This window comes from Anabrus simplex, chromosome X (genome assembly GCF_040414725.1).
Source record: "Anabrus simplex isolate iqAnaSimp1 chromosome X, ASM4041472v1, whole genome shotgun sequence".
NCBI lineage: Eukaryota > Metazoa > Arthropoda > Insecta > Orthoptera > Tettigoniidae > Anabrus > Anabrus simplex.
In genome coordinates, this window is record NC_090279.1 from 182,307,023 (window position 1) to 182,327,001 (window position 19,979).

The 19,979-nt window shown below is 42.2% G+C and overlaps 1 protein-coding gene across 2 annotated transcripts in view; it reads right to left on the reverse strand.

Annotated features, from left to right (window-relative positions):
• The window catches only part of LOC136885923 (dehydrogenase/reductase SDR family member 11), a 96,245-nt gene that overhangs the window by 70,011 nt on the left and 6,255 nt on the right, over window positions 1-19,979 (reverse strand). For both annotated transcript variants that reach the window (XM_068230693.1, XM_067158622.2), the window contains exon 2: window positions 14,307-14,514. In XM_068230693.1, the coding sequence (XP_068086794.1) occupies window positions 14,307-14,514 (208 nt within the window). The remainder of the gene's footprint in view (window positions 1-14,306; window positions 14,515-19,979) is intronic.

Genomic DNA, 19,979 nt, shown 5'->3' on the forward strand with positions numbered 1-19,979 from the left:
TTTAGGACGATTCACATTTCCAGTGAAATCATTATTACGCCTAGTGGGTATGCACGTTGATAGTCGACCAATTTGGAGTTGCCATATTGCTCACATTCTTCCAAAAATTGAACGAGCAATTAATATTCTCCGCTGTATGACCCGTACCTGGCGGGGAGCTGATCCTGTTATACTTTTGACTCTGTATCGTTCTATGATACGCTCCATGATTGATTGTGGGTGTTTTTTTGTATGGGAATGCTCCTGCATACGTCACGAAGGAACTCAACACCATAAAATTTCGGGCGATCCGCATCTGTTTGAGTGCTATGAAATCCACACCAACAAATGCTCTGTTAATAGAAGCTGGAGAGTTATCGTTGTAAATGCGCCGAGAAATGATAGGCAAGAAATTTCTGTTACAACGTTCTGCTATTTCACAACATCCCATTCTAATTACACTTCAACGATTGACCGTTATCGAGGCGAGACATGGACGACGCTCACGATACAAGCTACAGCTTCTGTTGCGCTGCTACAACGAACTGAAAACGATTTTCTCATTAACTCTCAAAGCTCGAACCATGCCCGGATTTGAAGCCAGCTTTCAGTATTCTTCACATCGACTGCTGATATACTATCTACCTAGCTATCTCACCACAGAAGCTCATACACAGAACTACATTTCGGCTCTGATTCACTCCGTGTGGCCCAATAGTACTTTCATCTTCACGGATGGTTGCAAATTCGCAGACTCGGTGGGATATGCATATTACTGTCAACAAAGTGAAGAATGCGGTAGGATACAACTGCCACCAAAACCCTCTATTTATACAATGGAAATTTTAGCCATATGTGCTGCACTTCGTTTTCGTCCAAACAAGCGATTCGATTCTGCTCTCATCATTACGTACTCCCAAAGTGTTATGAAGAAATTACAATATCTCGAGTGAAATTTCTAAACACATGGTTCCTTGTATGACATCGCGGAGCGAGCTTTTACTATCTACTATGAAGATTGCCTCATAGAATTTATTTGGATCAAAGGACATAGTGGAATTTCCGGCAATGAAAAAGCTGACGTACTAGCGAAAAGTGGTGCACCGGAAGGGCTATTTACAGCGCTGCAACTCCCACGGATGGACTTTATTCCCACTACTCGACAACAAATTCGTCACAAATGGTCCACAGAATGGGAAACATGTGTCGTACAAACCAACATCCCTCCTAAGCCTAAGTTTCATCGGTTACGAGGTCTAGCGGTTTCCGTAATCAGAATGCGGCTCAATCATGGATCATTGCCTTCACATCTACATCGCATAGAAGTTTTGGCTTTCACCGCGCTGTCGATGTCAGTATGCGGAGGATGTAGATCTCAACTACATTTTTTTTTTTAAGTGTAGCCTTTATGAAGCTTCTCGAAGCCACTTTTTATTTGAACTATCTAATCTACAAGTGCCGTTCCCGACCAGCCGCTGCATTGGTGTTGCACGGTGAAAACAATTCAGTTCTCAATGCTGTGATGGATTTTTTGAGAAGCGCGGAAATAAGAATTTGACTTTGTGCTCTTCTTGTGTTTTGTGTTGTGTTTCCTTTTGTGTCTTGTTTGTTCTCCCTCTCTTCTCCCGGAAGAGAGATTCAGTGTCGTATTCTCTACATGAAGACTGTGGCCGATTTGGTTTTTTATTCTTATATGTACCTTGCACTGACAATTTATATTTTTTACATCTGCGCGTGCTTGTTAGTGTGCCTTATATATGGAGGTTGATCAAATGTTGTACCAACAAAGGTCAATTAAATTAAAAAGAAACCAGTACCTCGCCCAGGTGGTCTTACCTGCTATGCTGAAGAGGGGCCTTGTTGGGGGATGGGACGATTGGAAGGGATAGACAAGTAGACAAAGAAGCGGCCTTAGGTAAGACACCATCCCACCATTTGCCAGAAGAAGTGGGAGGTGGTGGTGATAATTGTTTCGAGAGGAAGTGCAACTGGGCAACCATCCTCTATATTACACTAATCGGAGAGAGAAAAATGCAAGGGATCTGACACTTCGAGAAATGAAGGTATCGGCCCCAAAGAAGACAAAGGCCATGAAGGACTTGAAAATGGAAGGCTCCCTAGCCCTCTAGTGCTCTAATACCGTCGGGGTCGGAAAAGAACAAGAGTTGATCAAAGGAGGTCAGATAGGATAGACGACAGTGAGGAGACTCACACAAGTAAGTGGAAGCAATACCAGGACTCAGCTCAGGGCCCCGTGGTCACCAACCCACGCTCCCAAGTTGAGAGCCCCTTTTAGTCGCCTCTTACGACAGGAAGGGGATACCGTGGATGTTATTCTACCACCCCCACGCATAGGGGAATAGAGAAGTGGGAAACCACGAAAAACCACTTCGAGGATGGCTGAGGTAGGACTCTACTCAGTTGACATTCCGAGTCTGAGTGGATCCCGTTCCAGCCCTCGTACCACTTTTCAAATTTCGTGGCAGAGCCTGGAATCGAACCCGGACCTCCGGCGGTGGCAGCTAATCACACTAACCACTACACCACAGAGGCATTCAATTTTTAGTTCTACTACAGCAGACCCAGAGAGAGCCTGAGCGAGTTGGCCGTGCGGCTAGAGGCGCGCAGCTGTGAGCTTCTATTCTGAAGATGGTGGGTTCGAACCCCACCATTAGCAGACCTGAAGATGGTTTTCCGTGGTATCCTATTTTCACACCAGGCACATACTGGGCCTGTACCTTAATTAAGGACACGGTCACTTCCTTCCAATCCTAGCCCTTTCCTGTCCCATCGTCACCATAAAACGTACAGTAGATCTATTTTCTTAAATCAGAAATAGATTCGACATTCCTCTTCCGCTAATTGGTTTAAATCCAGTCTTAGATTGTTTATGTTTCGTTAGTGGGTGTTTCTTCTTCTGTTAGGGTTATGTAATATCATATCCTCTAATAGGTGATCTTCAATGTCCCATACACTACTGCGTTTTGTAGCAATTCCCGCATTTTCTCGAATCTATTTTACCATAAGTAGGGTAATTCCGGTAGAGTTGCTGCACTTTTTATGTCTTTTGTTATATCTCGGTATATTTACTTTAAAAATTGTTGCAGATTCATCGAGCATAATTTGAAAACATGTACACTTGATCAGGGATGAACAAAATATTGGCAATTGAAAGTAAATGGGAGAAAGGAGTGAACAAAGGAATTGTTGCATCTGCGGCGTCTCTCCCTGGATCCCGGTATAGATGCCGACTTTGCTCGGGAGAGATGCCGCGAGTAAAATAATTAATGACAAAATCAAATTTAAGCCAATTTCTTCAACTTTAATATAACCGAACACTAGAACGTACTACAAGACAATTATATCCACATAATATAATCATTCAATGGAAAAAATCTATCTGATAATTTACAACATTAAAATCATATTTTAATTTCGATTTACTATAAATGTGCATGTGCAATGGATTCTTACTGTGATATATAAAACCCCACGGCACTTAACACCCTTGAAATGGCTCTGGCCTGCACAGCGACCGCTGCTCAGCCCGAAGGCCAACTATCAGGGAGAGACGCCGCACCCTCCTGTTTTCATACCTCAAGGCTATCATGGCCCAAAATTAGCTTACTCTCAACTACAGTTATGTTTCTGACGTCTACTGTACTAAAAACGTCTGATTTAAGCATTTGAAGCCAACTTAATATACAATAAATTAACACACGCAAAAACTTTGTCAGGAGGAAACATGTACTCGCCTCATGATATCGGCTATAATTGGCGTAATATACGAGCAAATTTTGTCACACTCGCAGACAGTAGTTCTTCCTTAGAAACTGAAAAACCACACATATTGCCATCTAGCTGTAACGATGGGAACCTTTAGCTACAGTGTATGCGGCATCTCTACCGGGGCGGCATCTGTCCCGGATTTACCTTATCAAATTATCGTTGTAAGATATTATCTATTTTCGTTTTTACCGTATTCGGTGACGTGACACTAGCGCATATCGTATCAAAAAATCACGTCAAGGCAAAATTTCTCTAATCTGTCAGCCCGTCTCTTATCATGGGGTGCACTGTAAATCACGAAGGCAGTGGTCAAGCACTCGATTGAAGTGTCTGTATTTTATTGCTTGAGAAGGACATACGATCAGATATCAATTCAAGACAAGCACAAGAGGTCTTTGTAAGAGTTTAAATAAATGGTTATATAATATGTAATCAACAACTCAGGTTTAATCTTTAAAAGATATCAATGAGGAGAGGCGGAGTCGTACTGTTATCTTAAGGGGCTCTATACACTATCAAGCGATATGCGCTACAAAATGTTTTGCACAAACATTTTCATGGTGTACGGCACGGATTGACTATAGCTAATTCCATGTTAAGAAAACAATATAATACTCTCTCTTATCGAATTGATCTGCTCAACATTATCACGGGAAAATGGCGGCACATACATTTGTGAAATTCAGTACCCTTAAGTTCAAGACAAAAAGCAGAGGAAACTAAGCTACAAATTATTTTTATGAACTAAAGAGGACGGGATTTTACAGGGGCAATTTTTGGTTTGTACATAAAAAAAAAACCGTCCGCCTCTGTGGTGTAGTGGTTAGCGTGATTAGCTGCCACCCCCGGAGGCCCGGGTTCGATTCCCGGCTCTGCCACGAAATTTGAAAAGTGGTACGAGGGCTGGAACGGGGTCCACTCAGCCTCGGGAGGTCAACTGAGTAGAGGTGGGTTCGATTCCCACCTCAGCCATCCTGGAAGTGGTTTTCCGTGGTTTCCCCACTTCTCCTCCAGGCGAATGCCGGGATGGTACCTAACTTAAGGCCACGGCCGCTTCCTTTCCTCTTCCTTGCCTATCCCTTCCAATCTTCCCATCCCTCCACAAGGCCCCTGTTCAGCATAGCAGGTGAGGCCGCCTGGGCGACGTACTGGTCATACTCCCCAGTTGTATCCCCGACCAAGAGTCTGAAGCTCCAGGACACTGCCCTTGAGGCGGTAGAGGTGGGATCCCTCGCTAAGTCCGAGGGAAAAACCGAACCTGGAGGGTAAACAGATGATGATGATGATGACGATGACATAAAAAAACCTCAGCATTTAAGTTTAAGGTAAAAAAACCAATTATGGTTAAAATTCCCGACCCTGCTGGGAATCGAACCCGAGACCCCTGTGACCAAAGGCCAGAACGCTAACCATTTAGCCATGGAGCCGGGCACAGAAGGAAAATGAAGGAAGGCAACGAAGCGATGTCTCTTCCTGACATTGTGGTTCCTCCCTAGAAATATATTTATGAAAAAGAAAATAATATAACTTATAGTTATTTTAATAACTGAGGACAAAATAGCCTCATCCTTTTTTTTCTTTCTTAAGCAGTTTACCCTCCAGGGTTGGTTTTCCCTCGGACTCAGCGAGGGATCCTATCTCTACCATCTCAAGGGCAGTGTCCTGGAGCGTCAGACTTTAGGTCTGGGGATACAACTGGGAAGGAGGAGCAGTAACTCGCCCAGGCGGCCTGCTATGCTGAACAGCTTGTGGTGCGATGGGAAGATTGAAATGGACAGACAAGGAAGAGGGAAGGAAGTGGCCGTGGCCTTAAGTTAGGTACCATCCCGGCATTTGTCTGGAAGAGAAGTGGGAAACCACGGAAAATACTTCAAGGATGGTTGAGGTGGGAATCGAACACCCCTCGTACCACTTTTAAAATTTCGTGGCTGAGCCGGGAATCGAACCCGTGCCTCCGGGGGTGGAAGCTAATCACGCTAACCACTACACCACAGAGGCGGACATCCTTTCCTTTCTACCTTCGATAATACATAACAAAGTACAGTATAATATCCCTTAATAACGAGGAATTATGGATGTCTCAGAGGGGGTGTGTTCACTCCCTGTAGGACCATAAGAGCTGTACTGTTTTCTTTAACGTGGAATGAGCTATAGTTGCACAACTGTTTGAAATAAATTGGGAGGGACCGAAATAATTTGCGCAACACACTCTGCTTGATAAGCGGTTTGAACGTCTATGGCTTTATGGCAGTGTTTGACGATAGTTGACCGTGTGAAGACCTCACCTGTATCTACCTGAGTCCGGTTTAGTATGGCGTCAACACAAAACGTTCATAAAGAATTCTGGCGAGAGCTCATTTCAGTATTGAGAAATGTTAATGGAGTTAAACTATTAAAATAAAAAGTTAGCAGCTTTAATTTGATCAACACATTCCTTTAATTAGAAATAAATTTCAAGAGATAGTAGTAAAAGGAATATACAAGATTTTATAACCTTATTGTTAGTTATTGTTAAGAAGTTTTGATTACCGTGGTATATGTGATGAATGTGGAATACTATGATGATGGACAATTTGAGAAGTGAATAAATAAGGAAATATAATTCTCGTAAGTTTTCCCTTCAGTTTATCGCGAAGTGAAGAGTGAGGTGTATAAAAATAGGAATATGAAGGATGCGGCGTATGAGAAACTGGTGGAGAAGATTAAGGAGATTGATCCCAAAGCAGAGAGGGCCCTAGTGCGTACCAAAATTAATACCCTTCGTACTTCGTACCGTACGAAATCCAGAGCAGGAAGTGAAGACACAATTTGTGGCATTTCACCGATATAGATTTTCTGAGGGACCAGGTGACTGAAATGCAGGGAACATCCACAATGGACAATATCAATGAAGATGTCAAGGGCATGGAGGAAATTAATGATAATGTAAACGTTCAAATTTCTAAAATGAACTGAGGTTTGCACAAAACATTGCAACCTGTGTGTACCAAAGTTTGCACATACAGGACGTTGCACAAACCCATTGTTGCGCAAATTGCTTGATCGTGTATGGGGTACTTTAGAACTTCAATTTTTGACATTGGAGTTTAATATCAACCAGTTGATTGCAATTTAGAAGGAAGAACTTGGATCCAAGGAGTTAAGGCGGCGAAGAGTAAATAGTGGCCAATGGGGAGATTGGTGAAATTGGAGGAGAATGATAATATTTTCATATCTGTGTAACTTTTAGAGAATAACCATCAATGCTACACTGGGACTAAATAAGGACTGAAATATCAACAAAAAAGGGAAAATGAGAGGGATAATTTCGTGGCTGATAGGAGAACATAAAAATAAAGCAATAAGACAAAAAATAGGAAAAATCGGTGTATTTTTTGCAATAAACATATGGAAACACTATGAAAACAAGAAAGATCAGAGAGAAAAATATAGATGGTAAGGAGGCAGTAGCGGTGTTTGGGAATTAGAAAAGGGGGCGAGAGTTACCGCCTTAAGTGCGGTAAAAATGGTTATTTGAGATTTTGATGCAATATTACACAATAAAACTTTCACCAAAGGAACAATATTAAAATTCAGTAGAAGTACGGCGTGAATATACAATTAAAATAATTTAGTATTTGACTCCAATTTTTTTTTTTTTTTTTTTTTTTTACAATTGGCTTTACGTCGCATCAACACAGATAGATCTTATGGCGACGATAGGATAGGAAAGAGTTAGGAGTGGGAAGGAAGTGGTGATGGCCTTCATTAAGGTACAGTCCCAGTATTCACCTGGTGTGAAAATGGGGAAACCACGCAAAACTATCTTCAAGACTGTCGACAGTGGGATTCGAACCCACTGTCTCCAAATAGCAGATTCTGGCCGCACTTTTTTTTTTTTTTGCTAGTTGCTTTACGTCGCACCGACACAGATAGGTCTTATGGTGACGATGGGACAGGGAGGGGCTAGGAGTGGGAGGGAAGCGGCCGTGGCCTTAATTAAGGTACAGACCCAGCATTTGCCTGGTGTGAAAATGGGAAACCACGGAAAACCATTTTCAGGGCTGCCGACAGTGGGGTTCGAACCTACTATCTCCCGAATACTGGATACCGGCCGCACTTAAGCGACTGCAGCTATCAATCTCGGTGACACTAAAGACACTAAAGAGACCGCCAAACTGACAAATGCGCGTGGCAAGCGGGTGAATCATACCTCAGTGTCCATGACTTTGGCTAATACATACCCCTGTACCCTTCCTCACAGCACATGCTGTCTCCACTACTTGCTGTGGCGCTATAGAAATCGGTTAGACGCGACGAACGACATTTTGTGCGTATTTCCACTAGTTATTTTGTTAATAATTAAAGAAAATAAAGGAAAGAATTAGCGGATAAGACAACAAGGCTTGTAGAAATTCCTATAAATCTTACTTTCAGCCTACTGTAATGGAATAATAATGTAATGTTTTCTCCACTAAGGAAGGAGGTGTGAACTGCGTCGGACATATGGATTTGGCCCTGTTTTAGGGCCGGATGCTCTTCCTGACGCAAACCCTGTATCGAGGGATGTAATCACTATTGCGTGTTTCTGTGGTGAACCAGAATTTCACACTCTTGTTCAGTTATTAAACAGAGAATGGAAGGCACCATCAAAAGTATGTAATATTATAAAAGGAATGTGACAAAAAACATGTAAAGAAGGTGAAAACAGAGAAGAAGCATGTAGCAAGTAGTTTTTTTTTTTGCTTTACGTCGCACCGACACAGATAGGTCTTATGACGACGATGGGATAGGAAAGGCCTAGGAAGTGGAAGGAAGCGGCCGTGACCTTAATTAAGGTACAGCCCCGGCATTTGCCTGGTGTGAAAATGGGAAACCACGGAAAACCATCTTCAGGGCTGCCGACAGCGGGGCTCGAACCCACAATCTCCCGATTACTGGATACTGGCCGCACTGAAGCGACTGCAGCTATTGAGCTCGGTGTAGCAAGTAGTAAGGATGTGTATGTAGAGCTATTTTACATCCTATGACTTAGTCTAGGAAGGGTCTCAAAACTACGATGGGATAAACAGGGACGAAAATAACAGTGGCCTTAATTAAGGCCTAATGTAAAAATGGGAAACCACAGAAAACCATCTTCAAGGCTGCCTACAGCGAGGTTCGAAGCCACCATCTCCCAAACGTAAGCTCCTGGCAAGGTGATCAAAATTGCGTAGCCATCTCGTTGAGTTTATCTTCTTATGATCCAGGCATTCACCCTAGTGTGTCCATGAATACACTGTGCTAACATCGTACGATTTTTAAACCTTCAGAGTCGCTGAAGGAACAGGTACAGGAAAAATGAATTTACGACCAGTGTTGCCAACTTAGCGGATTTTCCACTAAATTTGGCGGAATAGGAAGACTGTCGGCGGAGAAAAATATCATTTAGCGGACAGCGGATTTTTTGGCGGAATTCTAGATTTATTTTAGCGGAATTTAGTGTTTTATCAATTTTACGTTTTTAAAAAAAATTCGTATTGCAGTCCGTCTCCGAGCTGTTCCGTATTTCTTGTCAGGAGCTAGCAGTCACATGAGGAAAACATGTTATTTGGATTTGATGTTATGAGATCATGGTATCATAAATTTGTAATGCGTGGGGAAAGGGTACTTATCTCTTAGTTGACGACAGATAATGAAACTGTGAAAGAGTAGCATATATATTTATGCTATGAAGGAAGACGTTTAATGAACTGGCCTGTTCTGTGTGTGGCCCTTGAGGTAGGGGATTCACCTAGTTTGCACCCGGCACTAAAACGCCTACAAGTTTTATCCCGCCGGCTCGCAGGCAGGGGGTTAATCCCAGTGAAACTCACAGATCAGGCGAGTGCAGACATTTATTATTATTATCATTATTATTATTATTATTATTATTATTATTATTATTATTATTATTACTATTATTATTATTATTATTATTATTATTATTATTATTATTATTATTTGAGATCGGATTTCTTGGCGGAATTTTAGCGGAATTTTTAGTAGTATTTAGCGGATGTTGAAAATATAAGTTGGCAACACTGTTTACGACGGCTTCGAATAGATAACGTTAGCATCCTGACCTACTTTTTTCCGTGTATTTCACGATGGTGCAGGTTCCGCTTGTTTGATTGCTAATCGCCACTTCTATCTATCGAGGGCACTTGCATGACCTCCCTGATTCTGTCCAGCCACAGTTTCTTCGAGCGTCAAGGGGATTCATTTCCTCCGGGATCATAGCGGAGAGCTGTTTTTGACAACGAATTTTCGCCGCTTCTAGAGACATGTCCACACCACCGGAGCCGTGTTTCTCCCTTTTAGTCCTTAATTGCTGCTTGTCCGCCTCTGTGGTGTAGTGGTTAGCGTGATTAGCTGCCACCCCCGGAGGCCCGGGTTCGATTCCCGGCTCTGCCACGAAATTTGAAAAGTGGTATGAGGGCTGGAACGGGGTCCACTCAGCCTCGGGAGGTCAACTGAGTAGAGGTCGGTTCGATTCCCACCTCAGCCATCCTGGAAGTGGTTTTCCGTGGTTTCCCACTTCTCCTCCAGGCGAATGCCGGGATGGTACCTATCATAAGGCCACGGCCGCTTCCTTCCCTCTTCCTTGCCTATCCCTTCCAATCTTCCCGTCCCTCCACAAGGCCCCTGTTCAGCACAGCAGGTGAGGCCGCCTGGGCGAGGTACTGGTCATTCTCCCCAGTTGTATCCCCGACCAAGAGTCTGAAGCTCCAGGACACTGCCCTTGAGGCGGTAGAGGTGGGATCCCTCGCTGTGTCCGAGGGAAAAGCCGACCCTGGAGGGTAAACAGATGATGATGATGATGATGATGAATTGCTGCTTTCTTATATGTAGAACCCTGCACAGATATCTGTGAAGTTAGTGTCTTAGAGGATGTAAACTGTATAGCAGTGTGAACAATTTCTAAATGATCATGTTTATTGATTTCCACTCAGGAATACTCTAGAAATCTCGACAAGTCAGTCTTTCGTACATTTCGCGTAGTTATTTTTGCCTGTGGTGAGACGACTCTTGACAACGGTATGTGAGAATGGTGATGTATAAAGAGCCTGGAGTCCATACAGCCGTATAACTGGCTCGTGTTCGCAATTAATGGAAGAATTGAACAAAGGTTCCGAAAGAGAAATTCTCAATAATGTTTGTAGTTGTCGCAAGAGGAAATCTCTCACAAATCTGTGTCTGTAAGGGGGCTAATGCCGGGTGTCAGGCCTATTGTATTATGTCAACAGTACCGAGCTCGATAGCTGCAGTCGCTTAAGTGCGTCCAGTATCCAGTATTCGGGAGATAGTAGGTTCGAACCCCACTGTCGGAAACTTTTCCGTTTTCCGTGGTTTCCCATTTTCACACCAAGCAAATGCTGGAGCTATACCTTAACTAAGGCCACGGCCGCTTCCTTCCCATTCCTAGCCCTTTCCTGCATCATCGTCGCCATAAGACCTATCTGTGTCGGTGCGACGTAAAACAACTAGCAAAAAAAAATTTCTGTCAACAGATCTATACTTGGTGTTAAAACATGATGGCCTCATTCCTGGAAGCGAGCTGGAAGCCAGCTGTCAATCACTGCCTGCACCCTGCTGAGTGAACGAGTTCTAAGTGATCCTTGTTTGGTTTGGCGAGTTTGCCAAACCACCCTCTTCAGTCTTTACCCTTTCTTCGTGTCGAGTGCATTAGACGATTTGGCAACTCCGGTTGCAGTAGACGTAGTAAATCCTATAAGCCGATCATAGACACCGGGCTGCCGCTGTAGAGTAGTGGTGTGAGGCGAGGATTAGATTAGATATTTATTTCAATAATTAATTCCAACGAGCCAAAGACTCATACAGAGGAATTGTGCAATGAATGATATATTCAATGGCGGATATACAAACTCTGAATACTTACAATGATATAATCAGGTGACTTAAATAGGGAAAGTAGAGACATCAATACAGAAAGTGTAAAAAATAAAAATAAAATACCATTCAATAGTTCCTTAATTATACTAAGATACTTAAACTACTTAGTACTACAAGTGAGTAACAATGCAGCAGGATTGACAAAGCGGGGCGAGTGTTTGTTTTAAACATTACATATTTATATTTCACTTATGAAGTATCTAATCCATAGATTTTCCTTTGCCTTTCGTTTGAAAGTTATTAAAGTAGGGGCAATTTTTACGTCAGCAGGAAGTTTGTTGTATGCTTGAATTGCTGAGAATTTACAACTGTTCTTCCCATATTTTGAAGAGTGGATGTGATACAAGGCCAAGTCATCTGCATGTCTAGTTTGATACCTGTGGTTGTCTGAATTGGTTATTAAAGTAGTGTTGTGAAATATTATGTTTCTTTTTATTTTATACATTAGTAAGGCAGAATTAAGCTCTGTAATTATGCTGAGAGGTGGAATTTTAGTCTGAGTGTATAGGTCTTTTACTGGGGTGTATAATATACAGCTAAACAGTTGCAATATCCGCAGATACCTCATTCGCGGATGCGGAGCGGAATATATTTTTTATATCTACGCAGAGCTCTGCTTATGTGATCATCGGCTTCTAAGCGGTACTAATATTATCCTGACTGAATGTTTCAAATTCAACAAAAGTTGTACTTATTCGGTAAAATCATTATTAATGGAAAGAAAGCTGAAGGTACGTACATAATTAGACGCACAATAGTTAACATGATAGCAAAAGACTTGGTTGCCTGATTAGGGCTGCCAACGGTTGGCGAATGAAGCATGCTTGAGTATTTTCTCGATAAATAGTGGATAGATTTTGAAAGTAACCACACACCTGAATTTGCAATGTACCGGGCGAGTTGGCCGTGCGCGTAGAGGCGCGCGGCTGTGAGCTTGCATCCGGGAGATAGTAGGTTCGAATCCCACTATCGGCAGCCCTGAAAATGGTTTTCCGTGGTTTCCCATTTTCACACCAGGCAAATGCTGGGGCTGTACCTTAATTAAGGCCACGGTCGCTTCCTTCCAACTCCTAGGCCTTTCCTATCCCATCGTCGTCATAAGACCTATCTGTGTCGGTGCAACGTAAAGCCCCTAGCAAAAAAAAAATTGCGATTTCCATGACTAGGGCCCGGATATTTATGACATGTCATATTTTAGTTCTTTATATTATTTCAATGAAAGATTCAAGTTAAGTATGATTTTATCTACGGTGCCTAAAATTAGGCAATTTTAACGGGTCATTTTTTTTCACCTCCGTACAGGCCATGAAGGCCCTTGGAGGAGTGGAAGGTAAAGGCTTCCACCATTGTTAACCTCGGCACGTGATGGGGTAGAGTGGTTAGCTCTACTCCCGGCCGCCTTTGCCCCCAGGAATTAACCTTGTACTCAATTTTGGTGTAGGCTGAGTGAACCTCAGGGCCATATGCACCTCCGGAAGTGGAAATCTCGTTTCTTAAATTTTACGACTTCCTGACGGGGATTCGAACCCTCGTCCTTCCGGGCGAACCGAGCACGCCTTTACCGCCTCGGCCAGGCAGTTTAACGGGTCATACAAAGTCATATTTTGGCTCCTTTAACGTTTTTTGTAATTTTACGGTAATATTTCATATTATGGTCTTATTTCCCCGTGAATTTTCTTTTTTTTTTGTCATTTTTTTAATCTTTTCATTTCATTTCATTTTCGCTTACCTGGTTTCAGTCGTCTCGAAGACGGATTTTTTACATTCTTTTAGTGTTTGTCTGTAATTTCTTACAATTATCTTTCTTAGAAGTATGTATTTATGTGAATTATGAGGGCAAGCTGTATGCGGATAAAGCGACAGAGAGGTGAGCCTCACTTTAACTCTAATGATTTGACGTATTTAAAATATGGCCCAATAACATCCTGCAATGTTGAGCGATCCTTTTCCCGTTACAAGTCAATTTTGCGTGAAAATCGTTCCTATTTGTAAACTTAAAAAAAATATTTAATTTGCTATTGTAATGATTTCTTATCACCCAACAGAATGTGAAATTTATTTCATTCTGTGCAAAGTCGAGAGTTATCTTTCGAATTGGGTAATTAAATAAATTCAAAATATAATAAATTAATATTATTACAGAACATTCTTGATTTTAAAAATATATTTTCAATGTACTGTGACAAGATTTCGAAAATGTGACCAAAAACTTTCAAGTCATATTTTAATACAATTTAGGTCATAAATGCTTGCATATTATTTTCTAACATTTTTAGGCCATAAACATCCGGGCACTATCCATGTACTAATCAGTGTGATCCCATTAAAAACAGCAAACTTACTTCCTTTATCTCGACAGATATTGGTACTCTGGAAAAGATATTATGAACCCCTTCAAAACATTTCTGAAGTCCAATATCTTTAACGGTTTACGAGTTATTTGAAGCGAACATTTTAGCTGATTCACTCTGTTATATATTATTTATATCATAGTGCACATTTCTTCATTGTGCAGAGAGTGGTTTGATACAGTATCAGTGAAATATGAAAAGGTGAGTGTTTATGTTGAATTCGATCAAACACATTTCAAGTGCTGTTATCGAGCTGATGTGTTCATCAGTTACCTGAAATCTTATCGTTCCCGCCGATGGCCGCGTTGTTGATCAAGATATCGACTCCTCCCAAGGTATCCTTGATCCACTTGAACAGAGCCAGGATGTCTTGTTCCTTACCGACGTCACACTTCTTGGCGTACAGTTTACCAGGAGTCGCGTTGGTGGCATGATATCGGCCTCTGTTCTTTGCCTCCTGCCTTGCTTTGGCCACAGCTCCCTAGAATGAAAATGAAAAAAAAAATGTGCCCAATTGCCCTTTGGAAAAATCAAATAATCATTCAAGAAATTAAACTTATTGATAATGATGAATTTATTTGCGTCTAACGGATCGCTTCCGAGAGACATCTATATGAAATGGGGAGTGGACAAGTGTAGGATTGATAAAAGAGCCTTCTATATGTCTCTCAGTCATGGCCTTCCACCAATACTCTTGCTGGGTAACATCGTGTCACACATTTAGTATCGCTAAGTTCGTGACGTACATTTTCATGTTTCCATAAAAAATAATCCGACTGGCTTCTAGAGGGGATACGAGTGATCTTCAATCCAAGTAGTGACCAGCTAGGATTTCGAAAGAACAGTCAGTAAGTTCAGGATATAGATAGAGAATGGGTGGCATACAGGAACGCTCACTGGTTTAGTTAGTCCGGTAGCATCGAAACAGTTGCTAAATGAGTACTGGAAATGTCCATTAATGTTACCCATGAATATCCAGGTCATCACACGAAAATGGCTAGAAACGCTATTATTCCGTAACTGCCACAGATGGGTTGAGCGTACCCAACATAAATGTATTTCCTATTTGTTATTTCAGAGACTGTCAGCCCAGATTCCGGCGGAGATACGTTTCTAATTAGTAAGCACACGAAACGAAGGTTTACAGCGTTTACAGTTTCAAATAGCACAGGCACATGGAACTCAAACACACAAATAGAATCTTGGGAACTGCCGCTTAAAATCGATATCAACGAGTTCACATACGGTTGGTCGACTGGGTAAAGTCTGATTCAATGCAATTCAGCAATATTATCTCCACGATACTTGGCGTTCTTTGTCAGAAGGGCCCACTGATAGAGGTTTCACTTTGTGATACTTAAACTCGGGTCAAACAGCGTCTCATTATTAAGATATCTCATTTCATACCTGCGTGTCCCCCAAGGGTCCGTGTTAAGACCCCTTCTCTTGTCTATTTACATTAATGATGTCTCCCAAAACCCAACGCACTGTAAATACCGTATTTACGCTAATGATGTACAAATGTACCTCCATACATCTCCAGATCTAATATTTACTATCATAGACAAAATCAATCAGGATCTAACATCATTTTCTTCTTGGTCTTTGAGATGTGGTCTTACGTTAAACCCAGCCAAAACGCAAGCCATCATCCTTGGATACCTGAAACTACTCGCGAAGGTCAATCGACCAGAGATTCCATCTATAAGGTTATGTAATACTAACATACCATTCATGTCATCAGTAAAAGTCCTAGGCGTTGCTTTCGATGATGACATGTCATGGAAAACGCATATCACGAACATCACCCAGGAAACATTCTCTGCATTGCACATGTTGCGCGGGTATAAATAATTTTTTCCTGAAAAACTCAAAAAATGTTGGTAGAAGCTCTGGTTTTCCCTCATTTCGACTATTGTGACGCGGCTTATAGAGACACTGGGTGAAAGTTACTGAGCAGATTACAACGTGGTTGAAATGCCTGTGTGAGATACGTCTGTAACCTACCGTACTATGACCAGGTAACTCCTTCATATAACCACCTATCTTGGCCCCGACTAGAAATCCGTCGCACTGCGCATACCCTATGCCATCTCTATAAAACCCTTCATTCTTCACAGTTATTTTACCTTACTTTATATTTCAAATACCTATCTTCTTATCACAGTCTTAACACCAGATCTACTAATAATTCCATCCTTGCTTTATCTACCCGTATAATTGCTATCTACGATAAATCATCCACAGTAATTGCCTGCCGTGAGTAAAACCTCCTTCCCGAAAGTATCAGAGGGTTAAACGCTATTCGCACTTTCAAGGAAGCACTTTGGATACATTTTACGCACCAGTAAGGATCATCTGTAAACTTGATGCTACTACTCACAACCATTCTGTTGTCATGGATGTTCAGGTAGAAGATTAGTCGAAAATTCTTACCCGATTTGTTTTTCAAATGTTATTTAATTTTATGTAGTACCTCTTTCTTTTAAAGATGTCCGGCTCCATGGTTAAATAGTTAGCGTGCTGGCCTTCGGTCACAGCAGTCCTGGATTCGATTCCCAGCAGGATCGGGAATTTTAACCATCATTGGTTAATATCGCTGGCTCAGGGGATGGGTGTATGTGTCGTCTTCATCATCATTTCATCGTCATCATTACCACGATGCGCAGGTCGCCTTCGAGCGTCAAATAAAAGGACCTGCACCTGGCAAGCCGAACATGTCCTCGGACACTCCCGGCACTAAAAGACATACGCAATTTCATTTCAGTTTTAAGAATTTATCCTTTTATTATATCTGATTTATTTAATCTTAATTTTATTTAATTAATTATTCATTTAATTTGTATTCAATCCAATTATTATAAAGCAATACAATGTAATACATGTACATTTCAGTGCCTGATTAGATGTGCCAGGTAAAATAAAACCGACTACCTACCTACCTACCTACCTACCTACCTACCTACCTACCTACCTACCTACCTACCTACCTACCTACCTACCTACCTACCTACCTACCTACCTACCTACCTACCTACCTACCTACCTACCTACCTACCTACCTACCTACCTACCTACCTACCTACCTACCTACCTACCTACCTACCTACCTACCTACCTACCTACCTACCTACCTACCTACCTACCTACCTACCTACCTACCTACCTACCTACCTACCTACCTACCTACCTACCTACCTACCTACCTACCTACCTACCTACCTACCTACCTACCTACCTACCTACCTACCTACCTACCTACCTACCTACCTACCTACCTACCTACCTACCTACCTACCTACCTACCTACCTACCTACCTACCTACCTACCTACCTACCTACCTACCTACCTACCTACCTACCTACCTACCTACCTACCTACCTACCTACCTACCTACCTACCTACCTACCTACCTACCTACCTACCTACCTACCTACCTACCTACCTACCTACCTACCTACCTACCTACCTACCTACCTACCTACCTACCTACCTACCTACCTACCTACCTACCTACCTACCTACCTACCTACCTACCTACCTACCTACCTACCTACCTACCTACCTACCTACCTACCTACCTACCTACCTACCTACCTACCTACCTACCTACCTACCTACCTACCTACCTACCTACCTACCTACCTACCTACCTACCTACCTACCTACCTACCTACCTACCTACCTACCTACCTACCTACCTACCTACCTACCTACCTACGAGCCTGACATCTATAGAACCTGTCTACAACTATCTACACGCTGTGCACGAACTCTAGGGCGATCTAATAAGAATGACACGAACTACCTGAAGGTAGCTACAGATTGATACCAAAGACCCCATAAAGCCGGGGCCACGCTTGACTGTGTCACCGTCTAAGAGGCCCGCCTCCCCCTTCAGGGGAGGAATGAAAACATTTTAATAGTGGTGGTGGTAGTGTAAGATCAGTGTATCTGTATCGGCCTTGTGAAAACAGAGTTCTGTATCAAGATCGTGTGTTAAATATGATAAAATGATCGGATCGGGGATGTTTCCACCTGCTCACTACTCTGTACCATCGCCTCGTGTGTTGCGCATGCTCACAGTCCTGTCACTGCTCCCCATTCATCGTCCTTCCGACTTCGTTTAGTTTTGCGTCAACCTTCGTTTAGGGATCTTCCGATTTGCTTTTTTGGCTAGTGGCTTTATGCCGCACCGACAAAGATAGGTCTTATGGCGACGATGGGATAGGAAAGGCCTAGGAGTTGGAAGGAAGCGGCCTTAGCCTTAATTAATTTGCCCGGTGTGAAAATAGGAAACCACGGAAAACCATTTTCAGGGCTGCCGACGGTGGGATTCGAACCCACTATCTCGCGGATGCAAGCTCACAGCCGCAAGCTTCTAACCGCACGGCCAACTCGCACGGTGCTTCCGATTTGAAGTAAGTGGTTCATGGAACATGTTCAACTGTTGATAGGCTAAGTTATTATTGAGAAAAAAGACCGCTTTGTGGAACCCATTGTAATGGGTTGAAAATTAATGAGGCATGGGACGAAATCGCGAGTAACGTTGGGAGCCCTACCGGATCGTGCAAGAAATAATTAGAGTATCTCCTCGCGGCTCTTAGAAGAAATGGCAGCAGCCAAGTGCAGTTGGAGACTCATTGTCACTATATCGCAGCCACCACTCAATTGACGATACAGGACCGATGGGTGGAAAACTAACAGATACGCACAGATGGTAAAGATAAGTGATACAAATCTGGAAGCCTTGACAAAAGACAACTATATCATGGTCGCGTATCAATTTTCTTGATGCAGATACGCTGATCTGTTGCAAGTACGGACCCGGCTTTAGAGTTCCACCGAGCTGCATGCTGACAGGGTCGTAGCTTTATAATACAATACACATTTTCTATCGTAGGCAGGCATAAACGTTCCTAAAGAATACGCGAACCGATTCTGATGTTCACTGCATCATTAATATTGTAAAATCGAGTTTTCTGTGTCCCAATCAAGAAAGAACGACTCTAAACACCAAATGAAATCAACTAAACATAACAACGCAGAAAGTATCATCACATCATTTCAAAATATACAGTTTTTATGTTTCAAAATATTTTAACATTTTCAGAAACATGCATAATGATTAAGGAGAGGTAAGGAATTGAAACCTTACAGTACAATTCGTCCACTCATAAAGGTCTACATTTGGTCCATGTAAGAATGTTCATATCAAATGGCGCATTAGACTATATTTCGTCCATAGGGTCATCTAGGTCGCACAGAATGGTCCATAGTTTATAAACGTCCATGTGTATATTTGGTCCATGAATAAAAAATACATATATTTGAAAAGGCATAAACATTTGGTGCACATTTTATTTTTATGTGTAAATGTGAAAAAGGATGTGAGTACTTACTTCTTCTTCTTCATAGTACCGTATCAGGTCCCCCTGACGTTGGCGATCACTGTGGCGAATGCAGAACGATCTCTAGCTAGGTGGAAAAGTCTTTCAACGCTGTGAATTCCAGTCCATTCTTTGATGTTTCCAAGCCATGATGTTCGCCTCCTCCCGACACCTCTTCGACCCTGTATTTTGCCTTGTACAATCCGCTGTAAGATGAGGTAACGGTCATTTCTAAGGATGTGGCCAAGGTAAGAGATCTTCCGGAGTTTTATTGTTTGAACGAGTTCCCGACTTGCTCTTGCCCTTCTGAGTACTTCTTGGTTCGTTAGTCGTGCAACCCACGAAATCCTGAGCATCCTACGGTGGATCCACATTTCAAAGGCTTCCAAGCGTTTCACTGATATGTTCTTGAGAGTCCATGTTTCCACACCATATAGCAAGGCTGACCATATATAGCACTTGACCATCCTCTGTCTAAGTTTTAAATTTAAGTAGTCATTGCAAAAGAAAGATTTCATTTTTGTAAATATTTTTCGTGCTATTGCTATCCTCTGT